The sequence below is a fragment of the Colletotrichum godetiae genome (assembly GCF_030913485.1).
Source record: "Colletotrichum godetiae strain CBS 193.32 chromosome Unknown BDP55scaffold_70, whole genome shotgun sequence".
Classification (NCBI taxonomy): Eukaryota; Fungi; Ascomycota; class Sordariomycetes; order Glomerellales; family Glomerellaceae; genus Colletotrichum; species Colletotrichum godetiae.
Window position 1 is genome coordinate 235 of NW_026851318.1, and position 13,391 is coordinate 13,625.

General features: G+C 49.9%; 5 protein-coding genes across 5 annotated transcripts; all 5 read right to left on the minus strand.

Annotated features, from left to right (window-relative positions):
- Nucleotides 1-418: 418 nt before the first annotated feature.
- Nucleotides 419-1,213, minus strand: BDP55DRAFT_698202 (short chain dehydrogenase; the record flags this gene model as incomplete). The annotated part of the gene is made up of 1 exon (XM_060577761.1): nt 419-1,213. One exon carries the CDS (start codon nt 1,211-1,213, stop codon nt 419-421), a length of 795 nt encoding a protein of 264 aa, XP_060423403.1.
- A 668-nt stretch (nt 1,214-1,881) lies between these two features.
- On the minus strand, nt 1,882-2,346 carry BDP55DRAFT_637603 (uncharacterized protein; the record flags this gene model as incomplete). Its single annotated transcript, XM_060573002.1, has 1 exon — nt 1,882-2,346. One exon carries the CDS (start codon nt 2,344-2,346, stop codon nt 1,882-1,884), a length of 465 nt encoding a protein of 154 aa, XP_060423404.1.
- Nucleotides 2,347-2,566: 220 nt separating this feature from the next.
- Nucleotides 2,567-4,087, minus strand: BDP55DRAFT_564653 (uncharacterized protein; the record flags this gene model as incomplete). Its single annotated transcript, XM_060570349.1, has 1 exon — nt 2,567-4,087. One exon carries the CDS (start codon nt 4,085-4,087, stop codon nt 2,567-2,569), a length of 1,521 nt encoding a protein of 506 aa, XP_060423405.1.
- Nucleotides 4,088-4,746: 659 nt separating this feature from the next.
- Nucleotides 4,747-6,557, minus strand: BDP55DRAFT_564684 (FAD binding domain-containing protein; the record flags this gene model as incomplete). The annotated part of the gene is made up of 2 exons (XM_060570352.1): nt 4,747-5,847; nt 5,898-6,557. The coding sequence occupies 2 exons, from the start codon at nt 6,555-6,557 to the stop codon at nt 4,747-4,749; spliced, it is 1,761 nt and encodes a 586-aa protein (XP_060423406.1).
- A 393-nt stretch (nt 6,558-6,950) lies between these two features.
- Nucleotides 6,951-8,158, minus strand: BDP55DRAFT_388852 (uncharacterized protein). The gene is made up of 2 exons (XM_060567203.1): nt 7,383-8,158; nt 6,951-7,324 (listed from the first exon to the last, which is right to left on the minus strand). Exon 1 carries the CDS (start codon nt 8,035-8,037, stop codon nt 7,402-7,404), a length of 636 nt encoding a protein of 211 aa, XP_060423407.1. The 5' UTR covers nt 8,038-8,158; the 3' UTR covers nt 6,951-7,324; nt 7,383-7,401.
- Between the last annotated feature and the right edge of the window lie 5,233 nt (nt 8,159-13,391).

Here is a 13,391-nt window from a genome sequence, read left to right on the forward strand (position 1 = left end):
TGTAACTATAGGTTGAAGCCGAGTTATGGGGAAGTAAGACCCTTACATGTTTCTTTATCCCGACGTTTCCTCAGGTGACGAACGCCGACATAATCAAGTCTGAGAATCGACTCATTCAACCTCTGCTCTCGATGGCTACGAAATGATGCATGCAAAGATATTATCATTGCATTCCCTGAGCTAGAGGCCAGAAACATCTCAAAGAGGGTTGCGTATGCCAAGCTCTGAGCGTAAATCGGACGAAGCATAAACCGATGCTGCCTCTCGTGGAGTCCGCGGATATGCCGGGAAGGGCCTCTTCAACGAGACGTCAGAATAAGCCTTTGCTCAAAGTTGTACAAGATGAAACAGTGTGTGTACTGTGATATGGCGACAGATGCTCAAACTGAGCGTTAATTACGTGAAAGATCAGATCGGATCAGTGAGCCGAGTAACCCCCATCGACGCATATGGTTTGTCCTGTGACAGTGGCACTCGCATCACTCGCCAACCATATGGCAACTCCGGCAAAATCCTCGGCCTTTCCATTACGTCCAGTCATTGTCCGCGCCGCATGTACCTCCGCAATCTCCGTGTCCGCAAAGACCTCTTCCGTCATCGGAGTTTCCACAAGGCCCGGCGCGATGGCGTTGCACATAACCCCGCTCGGTGACCAGGCCTCGGCCTGGGACCGCGTAAGCGATACCAAACCGCCTTTCGCTACACCATAGGCACCGCTGTTACCGAATGCGCGGAATGACTGCTGGCTGGCAAGATTGATGATGCGCCCGCTTCCGCGCTCTGCCATTCCCGGGCCAAATGCTTGGCCCAGAGCAAACGGGGCGGTGAGATTCGCGGCAATGGTGTAGTCCCAGTCTCCCTGTGTTATCCGTGACAATGGCGGGCGGTTGTTGACGCCTGCTGCATTGACGAGGATGTCTGGTATGCCGTGTGCGGACTTGATGCGAGCGCTGGCGTGGTTGAGGTCTGCCAGGTTTGCGAGGTCTGCCGTGATGGACGTCGCGGGGACGCCAAGTTGTGTGAGCTGATCGACTGTCGCTGCCAGAGGTTGTGGCCTCCGTGCGATGAGTATGACTTTGGCGCCGGCTTGACCCAGGGCGAGGGCGATTTCCTTTCCGATTCCTGAACTGCCGCCAGTGATCACGGCTGTTCTGCCCGCCAAACTGAAGAGACGGGTGAGGTAGGTCGGTAGAGTGCTGAGATTTCTCGCCATTGTCCAGAGGGATTTTTTTACAACCTTTGAGTAAGAAAAATATTGAAGTAATGGATGTGACAGTTAGTAAGTGAGATGGAAGGTCTGCCTTTACTTTTAGTCCCAGACGGTGTTCATGGTGGGTTCTTGAAGTGTGACTCCAAGTCAAGTGTGTGTGTGTGTGTGACTAACTGACCCTTGTAAGTCGAATCTGGGATTAGTGGTTCGAGGCGGGAGATCTCACATGCAGCTACCGGCGTTCATAAAGGACTTGGGGTAAACTAGGACGCCTGTAGCACCCAATACCTCGACTTCTTACGTGGGAAAAAATCGCACGTGATGGAGATCAAATTGGGTGATAACGAGGAGTAGCGGTTTCGATTACTCAAGCCCACGACTGGCGAGGCTGGCTTGCATGCGCAAGTGAGAGACCAACGCAACGCACGGTGGAGGTTGGGAATGAGGTGTACAGATAATATCCCGGGCATACCCTTCACAGCAGTAACGAGAAGGGTAACTGTACCACGAGAGAGAACCGAAAACCTTATGCTGAAGAAGAAACATCTGCGTGTTTGATATAATTTCAGAACACCACGAAACTCTTACAGCGCAAACGTAGTCGCTCCGTATTTCTGAGAAGCTCCAGAATCGGCGTAGCGTGGACTGTGACTTAATAGCGCTAGACTAGTTCAGGTGACGGTGTCAAGCACATCGGCAGCTGTCATTTGGAAGCTAACACCGATGTTGGCCCCAGATGCGGGGGTAAGCCCAGTCGCATTAGTGCGTGGCATCTCGGTCTTTTCTATGATCTGTTGATTTCCAGACAGAGACCTTAAGCAGTGTACCGAGACTTGTCCCCCGGATTCATAAGCTGTTGGAGACCTCTCTTTAGGCATTTCATCTGATGGTCTCGTTGAGACTGCAGGTAGAGAGGCGCGTAGAGGACACCGTATTGTGAGGAAGCATGCATAACCTAGGATTTTACCACCATAAATGCTCAGAAAGAGTTCAAGGAGACCGCCGTAGAGAGATACAGTAGAAGAAACTGCCTTGGGGGAGGGGGAGGGGCTTCTTGGAGGTCCCTCGACACTGGAAAGAACGAGAAGACTGGCTTGGGTAAGATAGTTGGATGTTTTGTCCACACGACGGCACATATAGTATCTGAACGAGTAGTTTTACAAGCACGTATAATGTCTTTAATGTCATAATGGTTATTTGGAGTTTTATTCTTGGGACTTCCATAGTGGATGGTACAATCCAAGTCCTAATTCAATGTCATAATCATAAAGCGTTCATCCCTCATCAGTCATTCAATCGTCAAGCGTAGTGCATTTCCATCACTTCCCATCGGAACACCGGCCCAACAACCTCAATCTAGAACTGCGGCAGGCAGTTCAATGCGGTGTACTGGTTCTTCGGACTGGCATAGAACTGGAACGCAAACAGCCACAGGTATCCGATCGCCTTGCCAACTCTTCCACTCATCTTGTAGTAGAATCGAGGGAAGTAAGTCCGAAGACCATAGAGGAAGGCCGTTTCCATGATCATCGTGCTGTAATTCAACATCCACCACCAGATCTCCACACCAACGTGACACTTGATTCCACAGATATACTCGGTGCCAGCATGGAAGATACCACTGAGGAAGAAGATGAGTCCATTCAGAACCCAGCGCTTATTTCCCCGGAAAGGTCGCTGACCTAAGCCAAGTGTAGTCAGGATCATCTCGCCCAGGCCGTTGGTGGTGCGATAGATGAGTCGGTCGAAGAATTTGCTCCAGAAGCGGCGGAGGTTCCAGCCTTCGCGGATATCGCCGAAAACTGGAGGCCACTCTTCAGGTCCATCGATGTGAAGCGCTACGAAGAAGAGGGCGACGGTAGAATGTATGAAGGTGTACCAGTAGAAGGCGCCCCAAAGGCCCTCGAAGGCGAAGTAACAGCGGATAACGACCTCGCGTAAGTCGGTCTCATTTCGAATGAGACGACGGAAATAGGAACGTTTGTAGAGGGCAATATCATCGTGGGAAAACCAGGCGTACGTGTCCCAAAGGTACTCTTTGACATGCTCCAAGATGAAGACGAGAGTGATTTTGGTTATGGTAATCATAATCCAGCGACTTCTTGGACTCAATGAGGTCCAGGAGCGAGCCAAAGGCTGGCTGACTATGTTCCAGGCGGGATAGCTGACTTGAAGTACCAAGTCCCGGGAACGATTGATCCGGTCGATCACGCTTTTGTTGTTGCTTGTCATAGTCAAAGTCTTATACAAGTCTTTATTATCAATGGTGGCTTCCTTGGTGGCTGTCTCGCCGATCGTGGCTGTATTGGTTGCTTCTGAGAGTTGTCTCTTGCGCTCTTCCTCTGCCTTGATCAAGTGGAGGACAGGAGCTGGACGAGCAGTGTTGACAAATCGTGCGTTCCACATGAGCTTGTAGGTAGCGAGGATGCGTTTTCCCCAAGGAAGCTTCTTTTGCTCCTCTGTGACAGCGATGTTCTCCCACAGCATCATGACAGCTGCGCCAATGTTCTGGATAACGAGTACCTGAACAATTGTAATTTTGACAGCGTAAAAAACAGGAAGAACTGAAATCTGCTTAATGATAGCGGCTGCAATAGCGAGAGACGTACCGACGAATGCGGTACGATATCGGCCGTTGGAGTTAAAGGCGATAGCGAGGCAGGCCAAATTGAGAAAGTAGACCAGGACTGGGTAGAGAAGTAGGTCTGTCTGAATCAGATATCTCTGTGACCGAAGATGGTCAAGAAAATGATCGACCAATGACTCCCATATGCCGATGGGCTCGCCATGGATGTAATCCCAGTCTGAGTCTGTCCAGTTCCATTCGGGACCGGTGTAATTCCATAGATTTGCCAATTCCTGCAGAGTAGGTGGCATGATGTCCATCGTCAGGATGGAGTTCATAGTTGCATTGCCGTCCATGGTAAAAAGTCTGTTTAGTCGGTTCCGATGAGCAATAGTAGAGGTGTGCTCCAAGTTTGTTGCTTGTGTGGCTTGACTGGTGTTGGTGATCCAGATATCTCAAGAGATGGAAAAGGAATTGACGATGGGTTGAGGGCATGAGTGATATGGGGTCAACAGAGGATGGGAGAAAGATATTTATACGAAGGACTGAAGTCTTGCCCTCTTTCTCCGGATACAACATGATTTCGGCACGGTCTTAACTCTGCATTTCGGCTGGTAGATTCCAAACCTTCCGTGTATGGCCTAAATCTAAGGGTCTTTTACCGCGAGTCTTGATACCTTGCCAGACCAAGCTATCGGATATGGATCCAAGCGCAAATCCGGCAGGACTTTGAATAGGAAGCGTAGACTTCCAACACATCAGATTCTCTTCGACGACTGATTATTCTTTGTTGTTTTTCTGCTCACCAGACTTTCGGGCGGCATCAAGTGGATACCTAGAAATGAACAGGAAGATGTATCATCTGAATACCTGCAACAGACATGGATTGAAATGATGCAGTATTATGTATGAGCAATTTGATAAATCAATGCCGAGTGACTACAAAATACTCCTTGCTCTCTGCACTGAATCATCTAGCAACACGACACAGTCTTCCATTCTCGTGAGGAAGCCCATCTTCAGTGACAACATTCCAAAACTCACTACCGACTGCAGTGGCAGCATAGAAGACATTTTCAGGGTCCCACTTGCGTTTCAGTTCCAGCAGGCGGGGGTACTTGCTGTCGCCGTAGAACGACTGTTGGAAATTCGGCTCCATCCTGTCCGACTCAGCAAGGTATGAGCCAGCACCTGGAGAAACATCTCTCCACCGCTGCATATCTCCGAAAGTAAAACCTTTGCGGACTCTTAAAATCTCTTCCGTCGTTGCGTTCACAGACCACCTGACTGACTGGAGAGCGAATAGGATGTTCTCGCGCCAAGCTGGGTTGACTGCGTTGTCTGGGTCATCAGGGCTGATGGCTTTGATGTTGAACCCAACAAAGACGTGACTCGTCTCGAGGGATGTGCGGATAGCCTCAAAGGTGGCCTGCTTCAGCTCCTCATTTTCGAAATTCTTGCGGGGAAAGAGACGGGACCCGCTTTGAACGTTAACCTTTTCCACCACCTCGAGAGGGAAAAAGTCTTTCCAGGCAGGGTAAAAGCTGTCATATTCTGTGATGTTAGGGTCAAAATGAATCCCGAGATCGTGGAGCTTGCTGAACCATGGGTCCAACAAGGTGGCCACTTCTTCGGCTGTCTTGTTGGGCGCGAAGAAGGGGGTCATCTGGAAGAGAAAATTTCCAGGGCTTGGGTTATTGTGTAACAAGAGGAAGTACGAGTAAGTTCCGTTGTCCGCGTTGTGAATGAATGAGTCAAAGTAGCTGCGTACGCCACTCCAAAACGTCTCGTTTGATATACCGTCCGCCGTAGAGAATTTGAACGCCGAGGCAGTTGTAGGGATATCCGGAAATGCCTTGACTGTGACCGAGATTGCTACACCAAACGTTGAGCCGCCGCCACCTCGAAGTGCCCAGAAAAGATCGGGATTCTGGCTGTGGTCAGCAGTCACAAGCTCTCCATCCGCCGTCACAACTTCGAAGGCCAGGGCTTGATCTGCCCCAGTGCCGTATATCGAACTCAGAGGAGAGTGACCGCCGCCCTGGATGTATCCTCCCATGACTCCAACAGTCTAGAAAAAGTTAGTTTTGATACCCTTTAGAATTATCCTGGTCAATGTACCTGTCCTTCGCCACCTACGACGACTCTACCGTAATCAGACGCCACCTTGTAGATTTCGAAAGCTTGAACACCAGTGCCACATTTGAAAGCAGGACCAGAGTATCCCTCAGTATCGTCTGTGACATCCTCGATGTATTCGATGCTTTTCAGGTGATGTGTCCAGATACTTAGCGACTCTCCACCACCTGACTTGCCCGAGAAGTCGTGTCCCGTGTTCTTGACTACTAGTCTCACACCCGTCTCCTTCGCGAATTTAACGCCTTCTTGCACATGCCTTGCAGAAGTGGCGTTGATCACGTACCACGGAAATCCACCCATAGTACAGTTGCCAGAGTCGTAAATGTGAGGGGGCAAACAAGTGAGACCTTGATAGACGGGTGAGAACATTTCAATGGGGTCATCAAGGTGGGTGTAAGAATTTGTCCAGTTGGCCGTCATGGTGGCGCAGGCGTCCTCATCGTACTCGGGGCCATTGTAGCATGCTGCTGCCTGTGGTCGTGGTTTGAGGAGGCGATTTTCGACTCTTTCGTTGAGAGCCGTCCAAGCTTCGTCGGAGGGCCATGAGGAGTCACCTGGGTATACTTTGCATTGAGCTGATGCGATGTCTGCTGATGCCACGAGGGCATATAGAAGTACCGTTGATCGTCGGAGGAGAGTCATGATCTCGGTGTCGGTCAATGAAGCCGTTAGGCATATATAAAGTACTACTTTACGCAGCAGACGCCAATCTCAAATTTCGCGAGTGAAAACTTGTATTATGGGGCGCGCTCCTGGAGGAAAGTTCTTGACCGTCTTTATGGGTTGTTTGAATGTCAAGTGCGGGGACTCCTAGCGTTACAATGAAGATGGCGAACCCCTTGCCGCCGTTCCCCTGCTATGTTGAGCCAAGATGGCGATCTTCGCTAGAAACAGAGGGAATTTCCGTAGCATGTCAGCGTCGTACCAATTTCTACGCTATTGACCAACTTCAAGTCTGATTCGGCTTTGAGTTTCGACTTATATTTAGCCTACCCGTACTCACTGACGTCTCGAGGAGGCTCGGCAATAGATGTTGAGGTTTGCGTGCCATTGTGGCTGGCAATAGGTTAATCTACTCATATTATGGTACAGTTTTCGCATGAGTGACAAAAGACGGGCAGCCTCACGTGAACTTAGAAAGACTTGATTGATTCCTAACTTTCTCACTCTATCCTGATCGAGATAGGTTGTCCAAACTCCAGATGGTTATAATTGCCTTTACTGTGTACTGTTCGTCTGGCCTTATGATTGCTGAAAGCCGAAGACCCATCGCATAACTGTTTCCAAGCCACGTGTCTTCGCAAGATTGATTACTTGGAAGTGGCGGCGCATGTCTGGCGTATGTTCATTCCTGTTCTTGTATGTCCAACTCAGCCTCAACTAACATAATTTCGTGCATCTTCGTTTGGCTATTATAACATTATTAGCTAAGATCATTTGAGCTGAGAATAGAAGCCAACACCGCACCCGTATGCAGTTCACAAAATCAAGCAGCCCGAGCTGCGCCATTGAAATCTTGGCTCATGCTTTGGCTGTTGTTTCCAATGGTGTTATTTTGACCGTTTCCATTAGACGATGAAGATCCACTCCCGTTATCGACTTCGTTTTGAGATCCATCCCAGGGCTGGGCTGCCTGCATTGCAATATTGTTCGCATTCCCACTCCCAAATCCACTTCCATTGCCGGCAAATTGTTGATTTTGAGAATCGATCAAGGGTTGCGCCAGTAAGTCTCTCGTGACCCCAATCCAAAGAGTGACCTCTCTCATGTAGACGGTGCCATGATTGCACATCAATGATACGTTGCCCTGCACTTGGAAACAAGGCGACATGAACACGTGCCGTGAAATATCGTCGATTTTTTGGACTTCCAGGGTGGTCAACCCTGAGACGTAGAGGCCTACTTGCCCATGCATAGGGTTCGTAGTAGGATCGGCATCCGTCATATATCCGCTGAAGGCTGCTTGTTTGAATAGAAGTCGTGCTTGGAATCGTCTACGGGTCCGTTTGTATTGTCGCGGATCAATGCCGTGTAAGACTATTTCGTAAAAATGCTCTGGGCTCGAAAGGTACCCCTGGAGAAAGACGGAGTGTGTGTCCGCTTGAGGCGGGGTGGCAGACATGGTGAGTGTTGATAGTAGATGAGTGATTAGGTCAATGTTGGTTGAGTGTTCAAAAGTCGTATTTGGGAGTTTGAATGGCAAAACGTGTTAGGATTGTGATCGATCAACGTCTGAAATTTATATCATCCCGAGGAGGACGCTTTTTTGTGGTCTGGGACGCGTAGCAAAATACCAAATAGCCTCGCCGCCTTGTTTGGTAGCATGGAGCAGTGGCGAAACGCCGGAGACAGAACCAGCGAATCATCCTCCGTACCAAGGCAGTCGGTAACCGAAATCTAAGCACTGGAAGCCAAGGCTAACCACTCAGAGTTGCGATTTGTGACATGCCCTCTCGCATATGCTTCAAGGTGGATAAGGTGGCTGACCTCGAAATGTTAAACTGAGCCGCGGAGGTACCCACGGTACCCTCAAGTATGATTCGAATTTGGTACAAGGATATAGCAACTGTTAGTGGTAGATAGACGTATGTGCAGGATGGACAAGGGAATTGCATCGGCAGCACTGAGCTGTTGAGTGGTGTATGAAGAGTTGTGACAAGCGATTGGAATTCCTGGGATTCGGGGATGCAGCAAAAGCACAGGTCGTCACAAAGGGCTCAATAAATGAATATAGACACTTAGCCCATACTTTACTGCCTACGGGAGACGGATGCATCATGCAGCTGGCTTTTGGCAAGGTCAAGTAGACCCTCCCTTGAATCCTGAAGCCAATTCTGAGCAAGCGTAATCTTCTTGCGAAGTTTCAGAGTAGTGACTGTAGATTCTAACTTGAGAGACTACGATGAAGGTGTATTAGTTATGATCTATCGCTACAACATTCGGCCAAGAGGAGTACTACTTGGTCATCTCATCACCTCACACATACGATCTAATCAGTGGTATCGGGTAATTATCATGTAAGTTTGCCTGCTTCTTAGATTTTCTTTCTTCTCGTTGCTGTATAAGGTCAACCGCCCACCTTTCTCTCTTCTTTCCAATCTTCGAGTGCCTTGGTGGGTATAAGTTTGGATTCAAACCATATTTATCCTGAGGTATTCCTGGAGTGGACCTATGATCAGGAGACTCCTTATTCCTTGCCCCTGCTGGCTTCAACTTCCACTTCTGTGGTCTTAAGCTCTCATGTATCCATCTCTACCCATTTCTTGGCGTTAGCCAGGAAAGCGAACAACGAAGGTACTTGTCTTAGGGTGCATTGAAACCCGAGTCGAATTGAATCCTCAAGCCCTGAAGGCAAGTTTGGTATGCTTCCGAGAATCTTTCGAGCATCCACACCTAGGCCCTTCAACTTTCTTTCCAGCTGCAGTGACATACTTGGGCTCCATTTGTTTGGGTCTGAACTGCCCATTAATTGTACATTATTTGGCATTTTACGATGTGAAGGGTCTGTTTCGGAAAGAAGAACATTAGGCGAAGACGGCACGAGAATCATTATCTGGTATGTCTGAAGCTCACGTAGAATGAGGTCAAATCCCGATTAGGTAGTCTACTCTGTTAAAACACGTCGATAGCGTGCAATATTCCACCCGAATATGTAATATAGGGGGGCTGGGCAAGATTACTGGAAAATATCTTTACGAGGTCTCTTTTTTTTGTGAAGCTTGTCTTTTAGTTGCTGGGACGATGAAATATATCGCTAGGTGCACGGATTTCCGTAAACGCACCCAATGGCAGTTCCCACAGGGGTGGTGGGTTGCTACTGTTAGCGCCGGATACGGGGGGGATGCATCTTGAAGAGAAAGATCGTGTCGAACCGGCGCGATTCGAGCTAGATCGAGGTGTGACTGGATAACAAGGACCTTGGCGTGAATTATTAGTCACTGAAATCAAATTGTACCGGAACCTCACTGAAGAAATCTATCTCGAAGGCGTAATATGCGAGTGCGGCCGAAGACGGAACCCCGAAAGTGAAATAACTTGGATTAACCGTTGAGAGTAATTCGGTCCCTCGACGTAGGTATCGCGCCTTTCAACTCCATCTACTATTGAATCGGATTCCAACGCTCAGTGGACGAGCAAGGCCTCGCCCGCCGCCGCCTTTGTCTCGGCGAAGTGGGCTCTCAGGTCCGGTGCCCGTGCCGTCTCCGGGTTTGGACTTCCGAGGCAGAATAGGTAGTGGGATTAGCAGTGAAGATTCTCACTGGAACGCGGATGGACTGTCCTACAAGTATTGGCACTAGGAAAAGGTAGAACCTCTGCCTGCCGCTCTTGTTCAAGTGTAGGATTGGCAGCAGCACCCTTGCCTTCACGATGCCAGATTCCCGGGCCGCACCAGCACGAACAATGCCCTGATCGATCCTCGATGCGGCTTCTATGATGAACTAGCGGTCATGGTAATCAGGCCGCGAACCACAGTCTTCGGATGCGATTCCCGCCGACCAACGAGGTTTAGTGCCCCGTACTCTGTTCTTATTGAAGGTCTTTCGGCCGGAAGAGTCTCTAGCTCACGTGGGTCCAAAGCAACACAGCCGCCGGACTCTCAGCCCCAGCGCCACGAACATGGACCAGACTGCATTCTGGCCGGAACGTCGATAGCGCTTTGGCCAGCATCGACCGATGCCCCACCGCCTCGGGTTCACAAATTGGGCAAAAGAGAGGAGGCTATAATGCCATAGTCTCTGGTGAGGCTGGCTTGTGGTGCTGTCAGAATGGCCCGATGACCTGAAAGTCGCGTGGCAGTCGGAGTTCGTGAGGCGAAGGTATCTTGGCGGTGGCTCGCTGTTGATTTGTGTATTCGTTGTTGTGCAAGACATCATGAAACGAGACGAATGTTGACAATAGCCGGATGCGTCTGTGATTCTAAGCCTAAAGACTCAATAATTGGTGAAGCCGGTAATTACCGTTGTTGAATCGGCTACCTACTGGGCCTCACCATTCATCGGCCGTGGTCAAGGTATCCCGTCGGTATGGTTTCATGCATCCTCTCGTCCACACCAAAGTGATGCTCTGTGCTTGATTTTATCTGAGATCTTCTTACTTCATTAACGAGACTCTTGAGGGTATGAGGCACTTCTTGGGGATGGCATCGGTGGCTTTAACCTGTCATATGGTGTGCCGGCGCCAGGACCTCACGCTCGTAGAGGCAGGAAGTGGCACCGGCAAAGGCTGAGCCACGCCAAAACGATCGATTGTTGAAGTCTAACCATAAAGTCATTCGATGCGTCAGGAAACCCAGTTTGACTCATGCATTCTCTTGCAAACAATTTACGGGGCGCTTTCCGATGCCAAACCGTTGTCAAAGGAAGTCGGTCTATGCTGCCTCCCGACGCAAGATAATCTCTAACCAGAAGGAACTGTGGCTGAATCCCTGTCCATAGTGGTCTAACTGTCAGATAAGTTAAAATGCATCTGACTCGGAGGGATTCCAGATTCCTGGAATGTGACCAGTTCTTTATGTCGCTAAAGCTATTGCTGGACCCAATTCAACGGCACCGGAGGACGACGGTGGCTTGCGCAGAGGCCAGCCAGAAGCGAGTTGGCTGAACTGAAGCGACACGCTTGGCTAGGACTGGCCTCTTCTCCGTGGCAGAGATGAGGATCAGTATAGTATTAGACGACGATTGAGTTGTCATGATTGTCAACCGGTGCTCATTCACGCAATAGTTGACGGAGTGAGAGTGAAGTCACCCTGAGTGGATGAATGGACTTTGACAGCGCCTAATTCTTGATAATGCTCAGGCCAAGTTCGCCAGCTCAGTGCCAGCGTTACACAGCTTGCTTCTTCCGGCGGCCAAAGCTCTATGATCTGGCCAGATCTGCCAATGGATGTCGATCATCCCGCGCCCCCTCAGCATGTCTCACCCGGGGAGTCTTGTCCATCAACGCAGAAAAAGGCTTGGGCAATTTGGGCCTACAATGAAAGAAGGAGGGCAAGTCCGGGAAGCCGGTAGTAATAAAGAAGCAAAGCCCGGATGCGATTGTAGAGTAAGCACGGAGACAATCGTCACTGATCCCCACTTGAGCTAGCCGTAGATCCTGAGCGGAGGGCTCTTAGAAAGACCCCGGACTGCCTTGGCCCCAGACCGTCCGACGCCGCGGCTGTCCGAGCGAACCCTCCAGGCTTAGCCAGCCCAATGCTGATTCGCCAATTCCCCTCGTTTGGACTTGGTGGCCCTGCAGGAGAGCCTATGCAACGACCAAGGCGGGTGTGTTGTGTGTGTCTTGTTCGTCCCTTCATATGTTTCCCACCCCTCAAAACATGGCAGAAATCCAGGAAAGGAAGGCCAATCGCTAGGCGATGTCCCCGAGACGTTGCGCCTCTGCGATGAAAGACGAGACGGTTTGTTCATGTTGCATTTGCCTTCCTAGAGGGGCCAAGGATTCCGTCCGCACAACCCCTTTGTGATTTATGATGATGTGATGAGTGTTTGCTTGTCACCTTTGGTCTAAGCGAAGGAAATACGACTCTGAAAGGAGATGGGGAAGAAAAAGGAATGGGGTAAAAACGCGCGACATTTCGAACATGTCTAAGTCTATCTGCATGCTGCACGCTCGGGGTCTCCCAAAAAAACGTCTAACGCTGCAGAAGCGAGAGAGAAGCAACGATGAGCGGCATGGAAGAAAAAGAAACGAGTCCGCAGAAGCAAACACCAAGACATATCCACAGTGAGCAGCAATTTTGGGTTGGCCGACAATTACGTATGTTTGCCATTTATTTTTAATTGTCCAGGGCGTTTCCTCTTTGCCTGTTCGCACTTTGATCGGCTGATCGGCTTGTGGAGCCTCTCATCTGGGCGGGAAAGTTGGGGAACTGAATTGAGTCTCCATTCCAAGGGTGAGATTTGCGAGGAGTGGGAGAGAGAGGGAGAGGGAGATTCAAAGGGGACCCTCAACTCCCACGCACATGTAAACATGCATGTACCTACGCAGAAAGGTACTCAATAACTCACATACTATACCATAGAGTGAGTGGCAAGGAAGCCTCGAACCTTGAGACCTTCGTCTCAATGCCAGCCATGAGCGATCTTGACCGTCTTTGTCCAGACAAAACGCCAGTGCTATCTGCATCAGGTGAAACAAGTTCGCCAGCAACAAAAAGGCACTCGTTAGCCATGTCCCCCAACCCGTTTCCGGACTGCCCATACCACGTGTGCAGGGGCCCCGGTGCTGACGGCTTTTTCAAGGTACCAAACTGCAGGGTGTGGCGCGCACCACTTTCTGGAGCTACTCAAACACCCCCAGTCGGGTTCATCTCGAGAACGGCTCGACAGACGGCTTGACTTTGGGAACCATTTATCTTTGCAGTGTCTCCCCCCTTCGTTCTTGTCCAACCTTTCCAGCCCCTCTAGGTCGTCCCCATCTTATCCCGAATGAGTTGTCTGATTTGATATTCCGCCAACTTCTTGCTGGCCAACGGCT